Here is a 24,328-nt window from a genome sequence, read left to right on the forward strand (position 1 = left end):
AACTAGAAAGCCCCAGTTCAAATATCAGTAATGCACTCAAGGGCATGTTATTGAATTTTTTCAAGTTGTATCATATCTGTAAAAGGGGGATACCTTCTGAAATTGTTTTTAAGAACAAAATGTAATGTGTATAAAGCACCTGGGAAGAGTTTCTGGTAGATAATCCATGTTAAGTATATGATGGCTATTCTTGTTTTCATATATTACACAGACTCACAGACCCATAGAAATAAAAAAGACTTTAGTCCAGTTCCCAACCAAGGCAGAATGGGTTTGACAGCCTTGACGGATTCATGTTTTGAGCACTTCAGAATTAGAAGAGAGTTGAAAAGATAACATAACTTGTTAAGAATTGAATTATCCAATGAAACTACTCTTGTTTATTTCCTTTTTAAAGAAAATGTAGAAGAAATACATTATCACATATTATGGGTATATACAACGGATATCCTAGATTTTTTTCTTTAAATTTTTTTTTTATTGTTGTTCTATTACAGTTGTCTTAATTTCCCCCCCATTGCTCTCCCCTGCCCCCTGTCCCACAGTTAACCCCTACCCTGTGGCCCATGTCCATGGGTCACTTATACTAGTCCTTTGACTAGACTCTTCCCCTCAGACTTTCTAGCTTTGAATTGTTTTAATTTGGCCATATATTGAAATACTCTAATTCCATTTAATCATTATGTTTAATTTTCAAATTAATGGCCTTTTGTGTATTCAATATAAACTATAAGTATAAAATTCAAAGTATGAAATTGAAATGACAAATAGAGTAAAAGATAAATAAATGCCTGTATTCCTAAGATTTCTATTGCAAGGGAAAAATGTAAATAAGAAAAATCAAAATTAAAAATGTTCTGTATGTGTAGAAACAGCAAAAAGATAAAATTAGAGAAATAAGATTCTATAATATAAAATACCAGAGCAGCCCTGAGAGAAGAACATTGAGCCCCACTACCCTCTTCAACTGCACCAATTCTATTCCTTCTATAGTTCACTTCAGGGAGCCACTTAAAAATTGAGGGGCAAGAAGAGATATAATTAAAACAGTTTGGGGAAGATAAATATTTTAGCTATCAAATATATTAAAATAATGGGGACTTAAGAGGAATCCAGATGGTTTATAGCTGAAAATAGGAAAAGAAGACCAAGTTTCTCTTTTCTATAGTTCCCAAAGAAAACATTCTCCTGTCTTAGTACAGATATTCCTTAGAAACCTACAAATTCTAGAACAAAGTAGTTCTTATCCTGCTTCCTTAACTACTTTTTCAACTTTAATCATTAGGATTGTTAAATAAGTATGATAAATAAATATCCCATCACAAAGAGCAAGACCATTCTTTTGCTATTTTGGATTTCTGTTCTTGGGTTCATTTTCTCTCCTGCCTGAAATGGGTTTATTGTCACCAATAAATATATGCCCATTTGTCCCATGTAGGTAGGCTCAGACTTGACTTCTTTCAAGCACTAAACATATCTTTTTTTCTCTACTTCATATTTTTTCCAGGTCTTTTATTTATATTTTGAGCTATGTATTTCCTACAACATTCATACTTTGCTAACCAATTTATCTTTCCTCCCAAGTTACACCTCAAACTCTTAGGGACAAAGACAGTGTTTTTTGCTTCCCTGTGTTTCCGACCAGGGTTAGCACACCATAGGACAACCACAGAGTGGATGGGTCTTACAGAATGCTCATTGATGAATTACAAAATTAGCAGAGGACTTTGGACTCCATTAGAGGTTAAGGTAAAAGGTAAATCTTAATGTGTGAAAGACATGGATAGGTCTAAAATGTGGGTTAGCCTTTTAAAAAATTATCTATGATGCTTTCTATTTCTAGTTGCTAATCTTTACTCAATGTTTTTCTAACTCAGAATGAAATGAATATTTAAGAAAAGTATCTTTGTCAGAAAGTAAAAAAAAAAAGCTATTTGAACCAAAGTAAATACAATTTAAGATACATTTGACTTGATTAAGCAGAAGAGAAAATTAAGCACAAGATTTATGAGTAAGGATATATTGGTATTTTAAAATACCTTTAAAAGGATAAGAAGAAAAGTAAAGATTTCAAATTTGGTTACTATTATTTTTCTAAGTTGAGATCAGTCTTTTTCTAATTAATACCTTCAGTTTCCACACGTGAACAGGAATAAACTCAGCCGCCTACTAGAATGACTAATTTAGGCTAATTCTAGCTTCTCCAGATAAAGTCTAAGTACTCCCTGGCAGTTTGTAGGTAAAGTGACAAATGTTTTTGATTGCCTCGAACAGTGTTGGTAGGTGTCTGATATGTAGGAGTAACTATTAATAGAGCTTCTTTTCTCTTTCAGAATTGCTCCTATTTAAATGGTAATTTTGATGGTTTACTACTTATAGCATGTCTATGTGGGAAATTGAAACAAGAGACTCCCATTATGGTTCAAGCCCAGAGAAAAGGTTTGGTGAGACGGAAAAGACAACTCTTTCTTCACAGGACATCTCCTGTGACAAGGCACATGCTTGTTGACCCAAGCCCAGACTGGATTCCAGCTTTCACCCCATCCCCTCCGATGGGATATTGGTACAATGTGTTTAATTGCCCAAACTGCCTAACTACTTGCAGTGGCCTGTCCACCAGCTACCATGGTCTCCCTAATGCTCACTTACTAAATTCAAAGGATTTTCCAGTTCCCCACACTCCAGTCCTTCCTGAGTCTTTCCTGATCAGCAAACACCACTCCTCTTCATTTATACATAACATATTTTCTGTGTCACCCATTTGACTTGAATCCTATCCTACCTAGCCATGTCTCTGTAGTGTTCTTGCTCAGGATGAGGTTGGAGGGCAGAAAGTGGTGAGGAAATTACATGCCTGAAGTTTCTGGAAAGGTTTAACTCCATGTGTATGAACTCAAATCCAAAAGGCAAGAAAGGGTGAATCTGGCCCCAGAAGGAAATACACATTACATGCTGATATGGGGAGGTTGGTACCTATTGCAATTGCAGGACAGCAAACCCAAACTACTTCGATTAAGGAGAGTGGAGCTAACTTTTATTGAGTACTTACTACATACCAGGTTTTAACCAATTACTCAGTATTTTGAAACTAAGAACTCGTTGAAATTTCAAAAACCCCTATGAAGTATTGGGTTCATCAAAAAGTTTATTTAGTTTTTTCTGTGAAATAAAAGACATATTTTTCATTTTCACCAATAACTTTATTGATTTGGATATTTTGAGTAGGTCGGCTATCTCCTGCTATTGGCTTCTAGTGGGTAGAGGCCAGGGGTGCTGTTAAGCATCTTCTGCTGCTTAAGACAGTCCCACAGCAAATAGTTATTTGACCAAAATGTCAGCAGTATCAAGACTCTTCACAAACCACTTTTGACATATTTGATCAGTCACAGCACCTTCTCCATACACTACACAAATCTTTTTTCTTCCATTTCAGTTGCATTTTTACCTTTCTTTAAATAACAAAGCATAATACATCAAAAATGTTGTGTATTTTCTTCTATCTTCAATACCAAAATGACTGCACAAAAATTCACCAATTTTGGTAAGTTGTTTTAAAGTGTATGCTGATATGACAGCTGTCACAATAGAATTTAACAAAATTGTTTTGAATTAAGTTGAAGACATCTAAGCATTACTAGAATCATCATAAGGAAAAAAAGCAAAGAAACATTTTGGCCAACCCAATACTATCACGAACCCCTTTAATAGACCAGGAAACTTAAATATGAAGAAGTTAAAGAAGTTGGCCAGAGATCACAGATTACAAAGTATTGGAACTAAGATTTTAATCCAGGGTCTGATTCCCAATCTTTTCTCTTAACCTCACCCTATTCCACCTTTAATCTTGTGTTGTGGTAGCATGTTTTTGAAATTTTTGATGTGTGGTCTATATTTTCCTACTACAAGTCTATTGTTTAAGTTGGACTCGGCGCTCATTTCTGTATTTGGATAAAGAATTACCAGGAGAAAAAAAATAAAAGAAGAAAAAGAAGAACCAGTGGTGGGATATGGCATCATTATGTGCACCTGCAAATCCCAAGGGACCCTTGAATGACCTTTAGAGATCTAAATAGAAGAAGCAATAACCATTTGCTATCAGGACCTCAACACAACAAAGGTTCAGTAATCCTGTAATCTGGTGGGGACCAAGAATAAATTTATCTAATTTCTTTCTTAGGAGGAGTAAGAATGAATAGTGTAGGCAGCACTGCTTAATACTTCAGAACACTAGAGTGAGCTTTGGGATGTGTGACCTTGGCAAGCAATGTTATCTGTCTATGGTTGGTTATTCATCTATCCAAAGAAGACAGTAGATCCACCTTATAAGGTTTGATGAGTGTTAATGAGAAAATGTACATAAAATAACTACCACAGTTCCCAGCATGTAGTGTCCAGCACAGAGTGCCTGTGCAACACTCTGTTGCTGATACCAGATCCTATGAACTAGGAAAGTAAATGAGCTCAAGGAATGTTTAAGATTTCAAGTGAATTCTGTTACTTTTTCACCCAAACTTCGCACACCAGTTTCTTTGCTGAATCAGTTCCAATAGATTTAACCTTCTATTTGAACTCCACTTCCATAAAGCACAAGCCTCATCTAATTGTCTCCAGGTCTGTTTCCTACTGTGATTGTGACCATCCTGCTTTTCTTTTCAGCAAAGCAAATCTTTTCACTTCAAAAAGCTTCACCCTGTTTGTTTCTTCTCTAACCAGAAACTCTCATCCAACTTCTCTGCCAAACTGAATAATATAAATACTAAACAAGAGAACTGATGACTATGTAGACATTTAAAAACCTCCACCAAGATGACCCTGAAAAACTGTTACCAATTAGTTGACACTATCTAGGAAAATGAAGTTAACTGTTCCTCTATTTTGTCCAGTTTTGTATCTCATAAATCCAGCTGAAATAGCTAATTGAAAATGCATATGGTAATATCTAGCCAGACATAAGTTATATATATTCTCTTTCATATTCTCAATAGACATTTTAAATATTCAGGCTACCAGTATAAATAATATACCAAAAGTGAAGAATTACTTCAATAATACTTAACATGAAAAACTTTAGTCTCAAATTTCCAGGTTTGGGGTTGTGGGAACCTCGGCTGCTTTTAAGGCAAATTCATAAAGCTAAAACAAAACAGACTTTAAAATGTTTAAGATGAAGTATTCAACCCAGGAGGCTAAATTCGACAGAAAATATTCATCATAATTCAAATGTTAATATATGGCCTATTTAAAGCCTTCATTATGTCAAAAGGTTTTTCACATTTATTACAGGATTCTATCTCAATTAAGACTAAAATATTAGGTTAGGTTACACCTTTGAATTTTTACAGAAATTAGGTTTATAGTTCTTAAGAATAAATGTACTTTTCTAATAACCATGTGAACATGTTAATATGTAATTTATTCACAGTTATACCTAACTTATCAGGTTCAAAAAAAAAGAAGTTTTATTGTTTAAAATATTTTTTCTGGAATAATGTCATGTAGAATTGAGGAAAAATATTTTTAAATAAAGACAATTTAAATTTTTTAATTAAAAAATATTAACTTATAGAAAGTTGTAAAAGATAGTAATAAGAGTTTCACATGCCTTTCATGCATCTTCCCTCATTATTAATATCATAAATAACTATTGGACTATCATCAAAACCAAAAATTAACATTGTTACTATACTCTACTATTAATACAGTATAGACTTTATTATGTTTTACCAGGTTTAACTCAAATCCCCTTTCTCTTCCAGATCTAATACAGATTTTCACATTGTATTTTTCATGATTAGATTGAGGTCATGCATTTTTGTGAAGAATGCCAAGAATATGAAAGAAATTAAGTGGCTTTTTCAGTGTATCGTATTGGCAGGTGGATGAAGTCAATTATTTCTTATACTGGTGATGTTTAACATGATCACTTAGTTAAGGTGGTCTGCTGACTTTCTCTGCAGAAAGTTTAAGTTTTCACCTCGGTGGAGATACTTTTAGATTACATAAGTTACTAGTCTCTACTCAAACTTCTACCCACTAATTTTAGCACACCAAGGGCCTTCAAAAACTATTACTTTGAAGTTCTAATGCTGAATGTCTACTTCTGTCATCCTTCCATATTCGTAATTTGAGTTTTTTTGTAAGAAGGAACTGTCCCTACTCCTCCACATGTCTGTCATCTACAAATGATCCAATTATGTATTGATATCACTATGTATGCATCAATGTTTATTTTACTATTTGGGTTATAATCCAATGCTATCTCTATTAATTTTGTTGCTCAAATTGTTCTAGCTCTTGTCAGTAGGAGCTTTTTCAATTCAGTTCCTGTGTCCTTCTGTCATGCCTTTATATCAGGGTCAATAAACTATGACCTATAAGCCAAATGTGCCCCTCTACTTACTTTTGTAAATAAGGATTTTGGGAGCCGCATCCATTTATTTACTTATTATCTATTGCTGCTTTGTAATTATAATGGCAGAGTTGAGTACTTGTGACAGAGAGCATGTGGGCCACAAAGCTGAAAATATTTATTACTTGGCCTTTCATAGTAAAAGTTTGTCAACACTTGCTCTAGATAATTTGCTTTCAATTATGAACTTTGGATAATTCTCAAAATTTATTTTCTTTCATATTTAAGATAGCTCACAATATAGAAACTTGAATATATAGGTTTTGTTCAAAAAGTATCCAGCCATGTACTATGAAAAATAGACATTTATTGAAGAAAGTACAAGATACAAGACACATTGCACATAGGACACCTCAGTCCCCTTCAAAGAAGACAACTTGGGACCTCACTCAGTTCTCCCAGCATCTCTTCCACTGTTCAAAATGCTCTAATCATTTGTTGGAATCGCCATCAGCTGCTCCATCATATTTTCCTGAATCTTATTGATGGTCTGAACTCTTTTCCCTTTCAAAGATGATCTTAGTTCTAGGAAAAACCAGCAGTCACATGGAGCCAGATCTGGGCTGTTGGGTGGCTGAGTCACCTGGGTGATTTGATGTTTCACCAAAAAATTCTGCATGAGACATGATGCAGAAGTGGGTGCATCGTCATGATGAAGCTGCCAATCACCAGTTGCCCATAGCTAAGGCTGTTTTCATCATATCACATCTCTAAACTGATGAAGAACACTGAGGCAGTCCTCCCTATTAATTGTTTGGCCTGGAGGGACATACTTGTGATGGATAACACCATCCTAATAAAAAAAAAAAACACAGATAACATGTTCTTGATCTTGCTGTGACTTTTCTGCACCTTCTTTGGGCATGGAGAGCCGGGACACTTCCATTGGGACAATTGGGCCTTTGTTTCTGGATCATAGCCATAGAAACACAATTCATGTCCAGTTACAACCTTCTTGAGGAAATCTGGTTCACTGGTAGTAATTTGAATCAAGTCATTAGCAACTGAAGCACGATGTTCCTTCTGTTCTGGTACCAGAAGCCATGGAATGAATTTTGCCACAACAAATTTCATTCTAAGATCTTTTGTCAAAATCTCAGACACAGTAGGGTTTCAAATCCACAAATCAGCTTTTAATTCTCACACTGTCAGTTGCTGATCTTTGCTGATTGCAGCCCAAACACATTCAACATTCTCAGGTGTTCTGCTTGTTGCAGGCCTTCCAGAACATGGATCACTTTCAACAGAATCTCAACCATTTTTGAAGTATTTGTGTCACACTTTTATTTGTGCTGTACTCATTGCGTCATTCCCAAAAGCCTTCTGAATCATCTTAATAGTTTCCATGGAGGAATGCTCAAACTTACCACAAAATTTGACGCAGATTTATTGCTCTCCTCAGTCATTTTGAATGCAAAGGCCACACAGTACACATGCTCACTCAATGGTGTCTATTGTCTCCACCGACTAGTACAGTGAAGTCATCATGGTTCACACATGCACATTCCAGTCCACTGTTCCTGGCTGTCAGATTACATTGATGTCGCACAAACAATTAGGTATAATATTTTTTCTTTTTTAATGATTTTATTTATTTATTTTTAGAGAGAGGGGAAGGGAGGGAGAAAGAGAAGGAGATAAACATCAATGTGTGGTTGCCTCTCACACTCTCACAACCGCGGACTGCGTCTGCAACCCAGACATGTGCCCTGACTGGGAACTGATCCTGTGATCCTTTGGTTTGCAGGCTGGTACACAATCCACTGAGCTACATCAGCAAGGGCTAGGTATAACATTTTTGATGTTAAAGGCTTCTTTTTTGTGTAAATGAAAAACTGGATTGTCAGTATGAGTTAAGTATATATATAAGAGAATGAACTATAAATATTAAGAAAGTAATAAAAAGGAGGTGAAAAATTATCTAGTAAGGGGAGAGAAAGAGAATTTGTCGTCCTCCCTGAGTTCTAAAGTTTCCCCTCTACATGCAAATGGCTTATTAAATTGTGCTCATAATAATAAATAGTAATAATTTCCAATGATGTCAAATTATTAGTTATTTTTGTCTTGAAGATATTGGATACTGTTATTATATCAACAGATTTCACAGTCCTCAGATGATTTACCAATAGATTATTCAACTAACATCCTCAAATCACACATTTTTGTGTTAACAGTATTTATTTGCAATGCACCAAATGCTGAAATTATATCAAATATAGTATCAGTACTCAAAATGCATTTATTTATTGGACATATAATGACATTCTTATAATCATATTTGAAAGAACAATTGTCCTAAACTGGAAATACAAGTTTGACTTATTCTATTAAAGAAAAATAATTTTACCTGAGCTATCAGAAGCTCTATCTGAACGTGTACACTAGTGGTTAGAAGATTATTATGATTAGAAAGTAAATAAAGGACATCTTATTATATTGGAAGCATGTCCTATTTGGATAGGAGGAGGTTCCTTCTCATATGTTCATTAAATATACTTTTCCTCTAAAATCTCAAAATCATTGGCCCTAGCTGGGTATCTCAGTTGGTTAAAGGCTCTTCTTCCTTATACACCAAGGTTGCAGGTTTGATCTCCAGTCAGGGCACATACAAGAATCAGCCAATGAATATGTAAATGAGTGAAACAATAAATTTATGTCTCTCTCTCTGTCTTTCTCTCTCTCTAAACTATCAATAAACAAACAAACAAACAAAACCCCTCAATATCCTCAAGCTCAGAGGTCCTGAATTCTCAGTAAATGGGCCACAAGAATGTTGAGGCACAGCTCCTAAAAAATTTATATACATAAGTTTGAGTATACATGCAGTTATATTCATATTTTTCTAAAAATAAGATGTCCCCTAGCAGATACTTAGAGAGGGAAAAATTCAAAGGAAGTTAAGAAAACTTTATCTAATTAATGTCTAAAACTCAAAATAGTTACATAATTTTTGAACTTTACATAGGACTTCAGCATCAGTGTGTAAAATTTCAACCTTTTTGCTATTCTGCTACCTCCTGAACACAGTCATTATTTACTAGAAGTAAAGTGTCATTTAGTACCAGCTTATTCCTGAGATTACAAGATAAGGAAAGTAGGTAGATAATGGACAAAAGAAAATAGTACAAGAAGTATGAGCCTTGTCCATACTTTCAAATGCCAACATTAAAAGCCATAAGGGTTTTCCTTCCATAGCAGAATTTTTTAAATTGCTTGATCATATACAAAAATACTATTTGTTATCTATATTGCCATAAGATACATATAAATTTTCCTGGGCAATATAATAAAAATCTCTTGAGAAAATAAAGGATCAAAGTATTAGAGAAAGTATTAAAAGAAAGTCTCATCCTCAAGTTGAGAACATGACTTATCTTCCATCGAACTCAAGTAATTATAAATTACATGATATAAGATATATCTGCCAATCGTCGGCAGCCGTCCGTCTCGAGAGACGATGGTGTAGCTTCTTAAGAGTCCATCTGCACCGCCGAGAATGGCTGTGCAGTCCGACTCGGGAGTGACACGGTATCTATCTCCTCCCGTGTTGAATCACCATCTTGCGATGACGCTGGAGTGTCCTCTCCAGTGAAGCTGAAGCTACAGAGCCTGGGCAGGGTGATATGGAGGGTCTGCTGTTGCCCATGCAGCAGACCCCCCCTCTCTTCGCAGCTGAAGGGTCCAAGGGAAAGACGGAGTCGATACAGCTTGGGTTCAGGTGCGCCGCAGGAGTTGCCGGTGTTGTATATACTCTTGGATAATAATGAAACTATTAAAGTATTGTTATAAAACTATAAGCCCATCAAAATCAACTACACACTTGTAAAAGCCATGGGAAGTTTCCTGAAAGCCCAACATCCTTTAAAATGTAATTTTCTGACCTTTAATCTTTAGTTATTCCTTAAAATTCTTTCCATGTCACCTACTAAATACTAAATTTGTCATTTGTAGTGGCAGCTGATTTTTTAACCTTATATGAGTAACTAATTATTCATAAAGTGTAGATAGATTCATTAGCCTGATTATCAATATCTTTGAAGAAAAGTCCTGGACCCAATTAGTCAATATATTTGCCTGTTCTTACTTAAAATTATGATAGTACCATTCTCTGTTTAAAAATTAGTATTTCTCAGGAGTGGGAATCATCACATTCCTTTATTATGATAAGAATTTAAGTCATAAACAAGTTGTACTTTAGAAATAATAATAGAAAACTAAAATATAAAGGAGGGGATCTTCTGGAATCATGAAGAAGGATGCTATCTGTATATGACAGAAAACATAATAGCAAAATACCTTGAAGTCAGTGAATCAACATATAATTCTTAATTTAATTTGATTTGTTGGTTTCTAAGTTATAGAACCTGAGAAATTACCACAGTAAAACAAAAGAGCAAAAGAATATTGGTAAAAAAATCACATTTTCTTTAAATTTCAGTCTCAAATGGGAAAAAACTAAACCTTGTTCATAAATTATAATTTTGTAAAGAAACAGATTTATTATTTGTTAAGTGTTTCAAATACATTTGATCCCTTCGATGGCCCTTTAAATTAACTTTAGCTTCAAATATACAGAGAACCCTTAGGTTGATCTCTCTCTTTAATGGGTTCTAGGTTTCTGATGGAGTTATGAAGTCATCCATTCAGTTGACTCAGTTGCAAATTAGATTGACATAAGTGAGAAGCAAAACACAGTGCAAAAATAGGGACATAAAAACTTTGACTTACAAGTCTCAGTATCATTTACAATGGTATCCAAATGATAGATACTGAACACATATCTAAAGAAACTTTTAAAATTATTTCTGTTGTCAGCAATAACCATTTAATAATACATTCATTTTTTAGGCTAAAGAATATGCATGTTCTGAAAATAGAAAAAAATAACCTGCTAGGGTTAAATTGAGCTATTAGAATTATCTTAAATACAATCATTTATTTGGTCATATAAGAATCTGGCTCAAATAGTATAGGGTAGAATACTAATGGGAAGCGGGTATTTTAGCCTCCAGCACAAGATAACTCTATGGAAGTCACTGATAGGTCTAATCAACAGGATTCCTGGGATGGAACATTAAAAACATTCCCATATATACATAATAAGAATGAAACAAAAAGGGCAACTTACATTCAATCTACAAGACTTTGATTTAAGGAATGGATCATTCAGCCTTGTTGATATAATCTCCTTTCCTTTTGTTGTACTGTGAAAAATAATCTTTTGGAAAATATCGATACTATCTATATTTTCTAGCCCATGTAGTCTAAAGAGATACCAAAGCCCATCAAAACCATCAGAGCAGCACTCTGTCTAGGAAATTAAAAATCCTAGTGTTGTTGCCTTACAGTAATGGTAAGAATTCCTCGATATTAAGAATAAAAAATCCATCTCATTTAAAATACATAAGAATGAGTGATAAGTCTGAGAATATATCATTTCTTTCCATCTCCTTGGATACAGTTTCTCTGAAGCTAAGTATCTGGGTAGATGTATTTAATATACTACTCAATAAAAAGTTCATTATGTTTCATCAAGAAACGCTCCAAAAGTCCCAGGAAAACTGAACACCATGAAAGAAAATAATTAAAAACGAAACTGTCAGTTAGAGCCACTAGTTCTGTATAACGTAGTTATAGTATTTGAAGCTTCAGATTTCTCAGTTAGGTAAGCTTTACTTTGGAAAATTGGATTAGTAAATATTTAACTATATCAAAGAGAAGCCAAACATTTATATATTAAGTCACGCATATGAGTATATTTTGGACAAAACCACAGCAACAGAAAATGTTTTAAAATAGAATTTTAATGAGGAAACTGAATTTATTCATATTTATTAAGTACCCTACAATGTGCCAAATGCTGTTTATCATGTCTTCTGTTGGGATCTACCAAAACTTGGTAATTTAGTTTTTAAACAAAATTATTCAATTATTTTTGTAAGTTTTCTCAGTTTCTAGAAGAGAGTTATATTTTCAATGACTTACCTTTGTAGGGGGAAAAGAAGATTCAGTCAAACATTTCCCATACCTATATGTTTAACTATGGGAAAAGTCTTTTACTTAGACATAGTTTTTCTGCCAAGTAATTCTTAAGGATTTTAATAACTGAATCCTCTAATGAATCACTTATGTTCTGGCTACATAAATCAGATAAGTTCATGTGATGTCACTGAGAAATAAATATAAATGAATAAATATCTAACATTGGAAATAGTGCCAATGCAAAGGTTGAGTGCTCTAGAAACAATAAAATAATGAGTCATAATGGTTTACTTAATTTGGAAGTAAATTTTTTCATATATATTTAGTTTTTTATTTTTATTTTTTATTGTTATTCTATTCTAGTTGTCCCAATTTTTCCCCTTCTCCCTCCTCCACCCAGCCAACCTCTGCTCCCACTGTCAATCCTTACACTGTCATCCATGTCCATGGGTCAATAATACATGTTCTTTGACTACTCTCTTCCCCTTCTTTCCACCCTCATCTCCCTCTCCTTCCCTTCTGGTCACTGTCAGTATGTTCCATGTTTCCATGCCTCTGGTTCTATTTTGTTCATTAGTTTATTTTGTTCATTAGATTGCTCTTATAGGTGAGATCATATAGTGTTAGTTTTTCACTGGCAATAGGTGAAAGCCAGTTGATAACCAGTTAGCAAATAAAATTTTTAACGTGAGATCAAAACACAATCAGTGCCACCCTGGTGAGGTAGCTCAGATGGTTAAAGCATCATCCCAATATACCAAGGCTGAGGGTTTGATCTCAGGTCAGGGCACATACAAGAATCAAACAATGAATGCATAAATTAGTGTCAAACAACAAACTGACTTCTCTTTTTTTCTCTCTCTCAAACCAGTAAAAAAATTTTTTTTAGATATAATCAGTGCCTATTAAGAAGTAGGCACTGATTCAAAAATTTAAAAATAACAAAATAAGCATTGTTTTTAATGTGAAAATTATTTTTATTCCATGTGTTACTATATTTAACATTCCTTAGATAGTTTTCTGTGTATCTCTGTCTGTGTGGGTCTACAGTGGTAGGCTGTAACATGGACTAAAATTTGCAGCTATGACTAATCATTTAAGTCACAAAATTTAGTTATAAAAACTATACTTTGCTATGTTGAAGACTATATATAATGATCTCTCTTCACCTTGGTTTCTGTCTCCTGGACAGAACAAAATAAGATGCACAGAGACAGAACACAAGAGTCCCCAACTAGCAGAACGACCTTGATCAAATATCAGTCAGCTTCTCCAAAATTCCTTTTTTTTTTTTTTTTTGAAAAATGAAGAAGCTGAAATTGAAGATTTTTAAAGTTCTTTTCCTGTTTCAAATGCTATGATTATAAATGAGGTAGATTTGTCTCAAATACATCATAGAGAGTAAAAATTAGGTTAAAAATAAAAAAAAAAAAATCACTAAAATCATCAAACCAACTGACACAGTTAGTACCAAATAGGAAGCTCTAAATAACAGAAGGGCTTGAATCAATAAATTTATTGATGACTTGAACTAAAAATAAATCAATTACTCTAAACTAAGTATATATGGAATTTAAATGGTGATCATCAGTATGATCTTCCTCAGCCCTGAAATATTTTACCAGCCTTTCAAGATGAAAACAAAGTCAAGATTTAGAGATGATTCCCCTAAGATCTTTGGGACAAATCAAATAATCACGTAAAACATATTTACAGCATCTCTGTGGAGTCTCTTCTTGGGCTATCCCTCTGTTTCTTTCAAATCTTTATATACATATTAAGATATACTTTGCTACACCAATCCAGACCACCATTTTCTCCTTTCTTTATACTCTCTCTAAACAGTTAAATTCTGGACTACTAATTTTGAAGTTAACACAGTTTATTTACACTGGCATGTTTGCTAAATCCTTCTTGTCTCCCAGACTAAACTTTTAGCAAGCAAAAACCATGTCCTTACCTCTCTATTCATTCCTGCCACAGATTTCCATTTCATTGATACCTAGCTGTCCAGTGATACCCTACAGAATTTGAGCATTGAATAACTGATGGTTAAAAGAAGAAAAAGAGAGGGAAACTAAAAAGTGGGAATGACTCCCCTTTTATTAATTTGCCAGATCTTACAATGTATTCTGCATTCATTCCCCTTATTTTATCACACTCTATATTTTAAGCCTTTATTTTTGACACCTGGACTGTTTGACAGCTTTCTAAAAGTTTTCTGTCTCTATTTCTTTCTGCTGCTCCCATAAAATGAATGCATGCCTCCCTCCAAGTAAAAATCTACCCTTTCAAGATCCCAATCAAGTTTCTAGACTATGCAAACCATAATGGCTTTTTCTTCCTTACAACATTTTTTTCTTTTATTGTATGTCTCATTTAAAAATGTAGCCAAATATAATGTAACATTTTATCCCATGTATATTTTAAATCTTAAACTTTTTTACTTATCTCTTTAACCAGATGGTAAGTCTAGCATATTCCTTTAATATAGTATGCATCCTTTAAATATTGTTGGGTTGATATGTTAACTTGACAGGGAAAATAAATATTTGACCTTGTATCGAGTATATAATATAAAGGACATCTTTTTGGCACACTGTAGTAGAAAAATAAACTTAAAGATTTATTCTCAAAGGAATCTGTGATTTATGTGGAACAATCTTTAGTCTGAGCAAATAAGATGGTCTCAGGCTTTGTGGATCAACATTATTATGAGAAGAGAAAAGCAATTTTTGTTGAGAGAGAAAATTTTGCTATATCACTGTAATTAGGGACAAATCAGAGATTAATGATGCATTATATTCTAGAGCTTTAACTGATAAGCATCAAGAAATAATTTTTTCAATGTTAAATGGTTTGCAAAATACTATTTCTATACTTTGCTCTATGCACAGAAAATAACAGAGACTGGGTCTGCTATTCAGAAAATGTAGTATTTATTCTAAAATATAAATTGTTGAGTTATAGGAATATTTCATAGACTCCAAAAGAGCATATAATCTGCCTCTACTAATTAGTTTCTTTATGAAAGCCTTCCAGACAATTACAGTGCAATACCCACTGGTCAATGCTTGAGGTACTTTTCGTTAAAGGTATAGTGTTGCTTCCAGATGAATTGCTTCATATAAAAGCACTTACCACAAAGCTCTATAATGGAAGGTTAAGTGCTATACTTAATTACTAATTTCAACCTTTATTACCTATATTTTGCAGTGCAGGTATTTTAAAAGGAACCAAGTATAGTCTGTTGGTTCCCGCTTCTCTGATTATAGAATTTGGTGGTAAAGGTATTGGTCCAATTTTTTTCTAATGAATAATAATAAAAGAAAGTTTTAAAATAAAAACAGTCACCCCACAAACCAATATAAAAGAGATATACCAGACATTTCTATTGAACTCATACATAAAATCACTTTGTTCTAAAAACTTTAATTTAGATGACACATACTTTAAATTTGTATTCAGCCTTTACAGAGTGGCTGCCAACAAAGCTCCAAAGAGAAGGGTGTTTGAAATTTTCATGGCTTATTTCCTACCTCAGCATCTTGCTGACATACACACAAAGCAGATGATTAATGAAATACTTGATGACAACCATGGTGACTCCTGTGGATTCTTTATATTTTGATCATTAACTTTTTATATGTATATATTCACATTCCTCACAGGTTCTCTAATTTTCTCCAGGGCAGACTGTGTTGCCCTTACACATATCCTCCAGAATGACTGCAACTTTGCTCACTCTTGAGTTGTTAATATTTAAAATACTGTTTTGGTAAAAGGGCACTAGGAATCTTGGACTAAATATAAAAGGTTGCATCTAAAATATCTATCCTACAGATTTGCTTCTTATTATGATATTGCCAGCTTCTGATTTTAAAATATATTTTATATTGTTTCTTATATTTAGCACCCATTTAATTGGTAAATAAGACATTATATGTTAAACAAATAGTAGTCTAGAAAAAATATACAAATATTTGTTCACTTAATTAATACTGTCTGATTTGAATGAGTATTCAAATTGGATCTTAACATGCCACAAAAAGACAGGGACCATAATTTCTTTGAACTATACCTAGTACACAGCATCTTGTATATGTACAGTTAAATTTAATCACATAAACTCTAATAAAATAGTGAGGTACAGAAATTGTTAAAAACACAAACTATTTACTCACATGCGTTAATGTATTAGAAAACTAGGTTCTGATTATCTGTGCTTTGGAAAATGCAAACCATAGCTCCCTTTTAGAGATGCATTATAAATATTAATATAATAAAGCCACAACAAAGATATTTTTAACATAGCTTAATTTAGACTATATCATACTAACTTGAGAGTGGAACTTCCTCTCTCCCCCAGTAGGTCATCATTAAGACTCTCTAGAACTGCATTCTTAAAGATACCAGTTTGGAAAGTGTGGAAAGGGTGAAAAAGTTACTAAATTAAAATAAGTTTAAAGCATTAACTGGTGAAACAAGCTAGGCTTCAAGAGGCAACCATCACACTAATAATAGTAAATTTATCATTTTATATATTCAGATGTACTACTCACAGATAGACCTTATCCTACTTTATATAGCTTATGGCGTCCAATGCCATGACTTCCTCTCAGTAAAGAGGTATTGATTCATCTTTATTTTAGGCAATTCACCAATTTACTTTTCTGTAATTCCACTGAGGCTATAGTTATTATAAAAAATAATTTCTACCAGGATTTCAGTAAATGTAATAAGGGATTATCAGGTGCTATGTAACACTGCGTGAAGATTTAAGGTACTTTCCTTCCAGATTTTCATTCATTCATCTTATTATAGATGGAAACAGAAAATATACAGTCTCATAATTATAGTGTAAAATCGAGATAACTCCCTGTAATATCAATTCAGCAAATATTTATTGAGTGCCTACTATTTGCCAATACTGTAACAGGCAGTTATGATTAATGCTCTTGCTTCTAAATTTTGTCATAGAGCAGTTTTTATTACATCTAATTCAGCAAATATTTGAAGAGCACTAAGTTTATAAATTAGGTTTGAAATGAGGCTTGGAGAAATAAAATTTTATAAATCAGCAAAGGTCCAAAAGGGCATCACAGACATTTGATTCTATAATTGTGAGTCAGTACTAAGGAAAATTGATCTTTACTTAGTAAGTTAGTTATTTCCTCAAATTATTTCTTCCAAGAAAAAAATCCTTGTCATATAGGAGTTTATAGATATATTTTGTTAATTGTTATTGTGCAAACTGAAAATTTCTTTTAGACTATTCTTTATACTGTGCTAAATTTCTTTTTACTGTACAAAAAAACAGTTGTGTCTCAAGGGGACCAGAGAGAAATAAGACTGATGTTTTAAGAAATCTCTTTTGTACCAAAGTGTAGTGAGGATAATAATTGCAGTAAAATACCTTTATCTTTTTAATTCATACTTTAAAATAACGTTATTTTAATTGAGAATATATACAACTGCAAGTCACACTGGTCCAAATTTCTCATGTAATGCCTTTGTTTCAATAACACAGTGCTTAAAAAACTCATCATTTTTATTTTTATTTTTTGTGATAACTTCACATTCAGTTTATAGACTTGAAATGAGTAACACTAGTGTCAGAATCCTTGTGAAACCCTGTGGTTTTTTGACAGTGAAAACAAACTTCATTTATTTACATATTCTTCTAACTGCTGATTTACAGTATTATAAATAGTCCCTTTACTATTTCTCTGTGTGTCCCATGGCTCTCTGCATCTTTCATGAGTTTCAGCTACATCATCATCAAAGAAATCAGGTGGTTCTATTTTCTTTCAGGGACAAGTGTTTTAATACTCCCTCTCATAGCTTTAAATTTTAACTCTGTCACTTTTGACAAAGCCTTTCCTTTGTTCAAATGCAAGGATCCAGTAAAAAGAGCTTTGGCATATTATGCCTTTTATGTGTGCATTTTTCTGGTTTCACTGATGTCCTAAATTTGCAAATGATGACGTGTGCCTTCCGGTTCCTCTACAAAATGCCATCGGTACACTGTATCAAGAACAATTTAGGACAGCAGTACAATGACATGACTCTAAAGTTCAATAAGTACTTGATGGTTTCTTTAAAAACTCACAATTTGGTGAAACCAATGCAAAAACAGTGCTTTTTTTTCCACTTTGTTTTTCATAAAATCTTGCCCAGATACACATTCACTGGCTTACCTGCAGGGTAGCGCTCGATCACTGGCCAGCTGTCCACCTGTAACGTGGCATTGCCACCACTCCTCGTGAAACGGACTACATGGTATTTCCCATCGTTAATGATTGCATTGGACTCTTCGATGGCGATGTCATCTGTCCCAACATTAAATTTAACTCCAATTTTTCCTTGGTGCTGGAAGGGAGGAGGGAAAGAAAGTTATGTAAAGTTGTACAGATTAGTCAACATTTAGTAAGTATTACATACAGGATATTGATCAAGAACAGGCTTCAGACAACAGGGCTTTCCTTCGATTTGACTTCTGAAAAACTCATGGAGAAGAAGAAAGGTTCTGGACATATGGGTAAATCTGAGACATCTCTTTCATGGATAATTGATATTCCAAAAGACAGACTTTCAAGGGAATTGAGCTGCCTTCTTCCCAGAGGTTGCCACAGACAAGGTGCACAGCTGCCTGTGTAAAAAGGACATCCTTTCATGTCCTATAACACAGCTCCTTTAATCCACACTTTACATTTCACAAGAAAAATGAGGCTTGACATTCTCCCTTTTAATAACTGGTGAAATCAGAGCAATGAAATCTATTTAGAGACAAGTGACAAATTTTCACAACATAGAAAATCATTCTAAAGGGTATGGGCACACAGACAGGCATTTAATGAGTGCAGTTGCTTAGTCATTATTCACACACACACAAATCATCCAGTGCTAAGAGCCTGAAATTTGTTCAATTACTTTATTTTATAGATGATGAAACTATGACACAGGAAGGTGCACTGACTTGTTCAAGGTCACATAACTTAATGGATGGGTACTAGCATTAGAATTTAGTTCCCTCATTGTTAGTTTTATCTAAGATATGGCTATCTAAAATTAAGCCCTTCTCGGAATGATGCAAAGCAGTATTACAAATCACTCTAAGCACAAAATGTGTTGTTAACTTTAGACTTGCATAATACAAAGAGGCAAAGAAAAACATGTGTTTGTGTCCTTTGCTTCTGAGAAGCATTCTCTAATAGGACTGTCAACTTTTATCAGGAGCTCAGCTGATTTTTAAAGCATGTGGATTTTCCCTTTTCCACATACGTAACCTCAAACTGTCTGCAGTTCACCTTTCATCAAACCTCAGTTGACAGTACACGGGGAAGAGGATTTTAAAGGATATGTACTCCATCCATTTCTATAGGAATTTATATTCAGAATATCGAGAACCTGACCATCTGGACCACACATCCTTTAGACATCTTGCCAGATTCTCATCACTGGGCGAAGCGGCGAGAGTATGGCATCCGCTTACAGTGAAAGTTATAAGTAAGTCTTGTCTAAAACTGTGTTCATTGAATAGAAATATTTGAAGATGTTCTTTAAGACAGTTCTCATTGTCCCCTTCATGTACATGTCCTAAAATTTTCTGTTTTTCTTTTTCCTGGTTCGTATTTCCTGTAAAAGATCTTTTCCTTATAATAAGTTAGTATAATTTTTAATTAAAAATTTTTTTGATTTGGTTTAGGATTGACAGACAATAGGGCTTTAAATAATATTTTCTTCTTTTCATATTTCCTTTTAAACTTATGTGATTTACTATAGGAAACGCAGAATGAAAGTAAATGGGGCAATTTTACCACCTGTGTAGACTTCTGGTATACTGTTGTCCCTATTTTTATTTTCTACTATATTTCTCATGATCCTCACTACACTATAGATGCCATCTGTAAGGCATTTTAGTTTTTGTAGAATGATTCAGGTGATAAAAAACAGTGGGATTCCAAAACAACTTAAAAATTTTCCAAGGTTCTGTGAAGACTTTTTTATTTTTGCACAGATTATTTGTGTAAGCATTCATTATCTCCTCCTTCTGGTAGAATTTGTCCTTGCTCATTTTCAGTAAATTATTTAATGTTGTATATATATTTGAATATATGATATAACTTCCTAGGAAAATTAAGAACTTCATTTAAGAGGTCTGTTGACATCTTAACAAACACCTTTACAGTGTTCTAAGTACTAACTCTAATACTAACTCTGGTATTTATCATAATAGTCCCACAAGAAAGGTATTATTTTATCCCCCATTGACAGATAAGGAGACTGAAGCACAGGGTGGTTAACTAACTTGGCTAAAGCCACACAGTTAGAGAGAGAAAAGCTGTGATTCTAATCTAGGCAGTCAGGCTCTAAGATTTATGCTCCTAATCATTACCTTAGCTGAATTTTTGGGAATATTGGCTCATCCTTATTGCAGTTAGCAGATTTGGTAACTCTAGATGCTCTGTGCTACCTGTTATATCTTTCCTGCTAGAGTAGGAACACCACAGGACTTTGCATTGTGCCATGCAAATTATACACATATGCATCATTCAATGCATGCATAAAATAATTTTATACAGGACAGTAAGCCCCTAATACTTGGATATAATAGGATGCTAAAATAAACTATCTTCTCTCTCAGTTTCAGCTGCAATCTTGAGATGATAAGTCAAAAAATAGCTAGCTCCCTGGTTGGTGTGGCTAAATGGATTGAGTTCCCAACTGTGAACCAAAGGGTCACCAGTTAAATTCCCAGTCAGGGCACATGACTAGGTTGTGGGCCATGTCCTCACTTGGGGGTGCACGTGAGGCAACCACACATTGATATTTCTCTACCTCTCTTTCTCCCTCCCTTCCCTTCTCTCTAAAAATAAATAAATAAAAATCTTAAACAACAAAAACAGATTGCTACTTTCATTTTACAAAACAAGGTACAAGTTTGCCTAAGCCAGATTTCAAAAGGAAAGCACTGAAAACTGCATTTGGGACCCATTTCCAGCCCATTAAAGAGAAAAGAAAGGCCAAGAAATTTATAATTAGAAGAGGTCAGGGGTTCAGATTTGGGATGTAATATGATTTGCATATACATCTAAGGTGGAAGGTTACTTTTCCCTTATCTCAAGTGCAGGAAAAAAAAAACTTCAGTGAAACATCATAAAGTTTGATTCTCATCTCCTGGAATTTGATGGCAGTGATTGAGGTAGTCAGTAAACTGGGATTTGACTCTTGACTGAGAAATCTCCAAGGGGAAAGACGGTGACTGGATGAGGATCTGACGGTGGAGCAGAGGTATTACTGCACCAATGGCTACTTGGGGGTGAGTTTGTTAGCACAAGGGACAGGTGAGCACTGCCAGGGAAGCATGGGTAAGAAAGCCAGCACAGAATTGTTCCAGAGAGCATACTGGGGTGAGAAGGGAGACAACTCAACAAAAAGAACCTGGAAGGAGAAGCATTAATCCACCTAAAGGAAATTACAGGCAAAGAAATCTCAATGATGTGGTTAAGAGCACTAAAGAACCCACTAAAATACCCCCTCAAGGGTGCTCCTCAGAGTTAGTTTAAAGCATAGGCTAAGCCCAGCCAGAAGGCTGCTATTAGAATAGCCATGTAAAATCATATCTGCCTTTTGCCTTTCTGATTCATCCCTGGAGGATACAGGGGGAGAAAAGAGAAATGAATGTAATGTCATGGAAGCAAGAAGAGAAACAACCCTGTCCCCTGACCCAGTGCAAGTGGCAGCTACAAATCAGCCCAAGCAGTGGTAATGGATTTAACATCTGTAATAGTGTCAACAATTTAAAAAGACCTTCTCATATCTAAAAGTAAACAGATGACATTTTTACTGTTTCATAGTGACCAAGGTAGTCTTGAAACTTCCCCTGGACTTTCTTGGGTCAGGAAGAAATATTCCACAGAATATGTTTAAAGTACTGTTATATCCTAGGAATCAGATCTTTCAACATAGAGTTGAAAAACAACAGAGTTGCCCATTGTTTTAGGATCTTTTCTATTACAGGCATGTTTCTTACCCCAGATTGACAGAAAGAAATTCTTAAAGTTTCCTATCTTTTCTGATAGGGAGGCTTTAATAGTCAATTTCTATCAGAGTTCTAATCCTTAAGAAGATTCAAGTTCTGTGAATGGAGGCATTATAATGCTAAAGGCACAAAATGCACAAAACTAAAAGAGTTCCTTTACCTTATCCGTAAATTTTTCTGCACTGTGAAATGTAAAATACTTATTTTTATAGTGTACAGAAATCCCCAGATTTCACAGGATGTCTTTCTTGCAACACAGTAAAACAGACTATTAAGAAACAATGAGGGGAGTTAATGCTTGGAAATCTTCTTACTCTAAAATGATGTTCATTTTTCCCTGGATATGTTGATTTTGTTGTTGAACTTCCAATATCTTTGATATCTTATAGATTCAAACTCCAGAGTCACCTAAAACAGAACTGGATACCACCAAAGCAGGCTCAAACAACAGGCTCTTCCCTAATTCAGACATTATTACCCCACCCCAGTTGTATCAAATCCTTGACAAACAACTTAATCATGAATAATAGTCACAGAGTCAATTTCTCCCTGAAAACAAATATGTAAAAAATTAATATAAACCACAAAATGTTAAAATCAGTTATATTTAGGACCTAAATTTATGATTTCACTTAGAAATTGTAAATATTCTCAAAACACCTCCCTCCCATGTTGACAGAATAGAAAATCATTTCAATTATATAAACAATAAAACTTGCTAAACTTTCTTACCAATGGACAATTACAATTTAAAAGAATTAATTTCAAATTCTTATTCTCTGGGATTAAATGTGACTGTCTCCAGCAAATTCTCATGAATATTGTATTAGCAAAACCAGCAGTAATTTCACTGGACATGCACTGATCTTTCAGTATTATATTTTCCTTGAAATTGATAACTGGCTCACACTATAATTTTAACAATCTGTTATGAGAAAATCAGTAACGAGGCATTTATAATTTAATTAAGTATTTCCATGGATTCATTAAATGAAGAGACAAAGGTAATTATTAATTTTTTTCACAAAAGCTCACTTCTGAGTAATGATTATGTTATTAAACCAAGTAAAAGGAAATATTATGAGAGGCGACATTGGGAAGGAACTTGAAAGTTCTAGCAACTGACCCCATAGTTTAAGGCAGTTTAATTTCAGTTGCAATCACACATTCATTTGAAATTTAACCAGGATTAAAACTGAATGGTATTTTCAATATCTTGGGCATAATTCCAGCAACGTGTGTGTATGTTATAGAAGCAGAATATACAACATGATATAGTCCTATACTCCAGCGGCCCAGTTTGGACAGAACTTGGCAATGTCTTCAAATGCACTTCATGCTTGTGTTCATTTTAGAATACAAAACAACTCCCATGCCCCAATTCTGCATCATCAACTGAAATCAGAGTCAGATTAAATGTTATGTTTTGCTCTCCCAGAGACTAATCCTCCCAGGAAGCAGAGGTTTTAAGGCTCGAGGGGGAATCTGGGGCCTGCCATTACTGTTGCTGGAGTAACACTGCAGAGTATGACAGAAACCTACCTGATCTTTTTTTTTTTTTTCCTAAGCAAATGAGCCAATTGAGATAATTGCTAATTCAACCCAAATCCATTTCCAAATGAGTGGCTTAGAGGTCCTACTGGCTGGAAGAGATTGATTTTACCCCTCTAGATGGTCCATAATGTAGGAAGTGGTTTGGGTCTAGTTATTTTAACCTGGCACTGAACTGGAAATGCACCTCTGCTCAAAGAAAAAAAAAAAAAATCACACCATTTCAAAAACTAAAAGTTATGGCTACCCTGTCTCCCACTTCCCCATTATATAGTAACTTAAAAATTAATTCAGCTAATAAATAAAAATTGAATATATAATACACATTCTGCATTATGCTT

General features: G+C 34.1%; 1 protein-coding gene across 8 annotated transcripts in view; it reads right to left on the bottom strand.

Annotated features, from left to right (window-relative positions):
* NRXN1 (neurexin 1) overlaps positions 1 to 24,328 on the bottom strand; it is a 624,294-nt gene that overhangs the window by 155,734 nt on the left and 444,232 nt on the right. For all 8 annotated transcript variants that reach the window (XM_090281275.1, XM_090281274.1, XM_090281273.1 and 5 more), the window contains one exon: positions 18,592 to 18,763. In XM_090281275.1, the coding sequence (XP_090137401.1) occupies positions 18,592 to 18,763 (172 nt within the window). The remainder of the gene's footprint in view (positions 1 to 18,591; positions 18,764 to 24,328) is intronic.

This window comes from Furipterus horrens, unplaced genomic scaffold (assembly GCF_987537825.1).
Source record: "Furipterus horrens unplaced genomic scaffold, mFurHor1.1.pri manual_scaffold_6, whole genome shotgun sequence".
NCBI lineage: Eukaryota > Metazoa > Chordata > Mammalia > Chiroptera > Furipteridae > Furipterus > Furipterus horrens.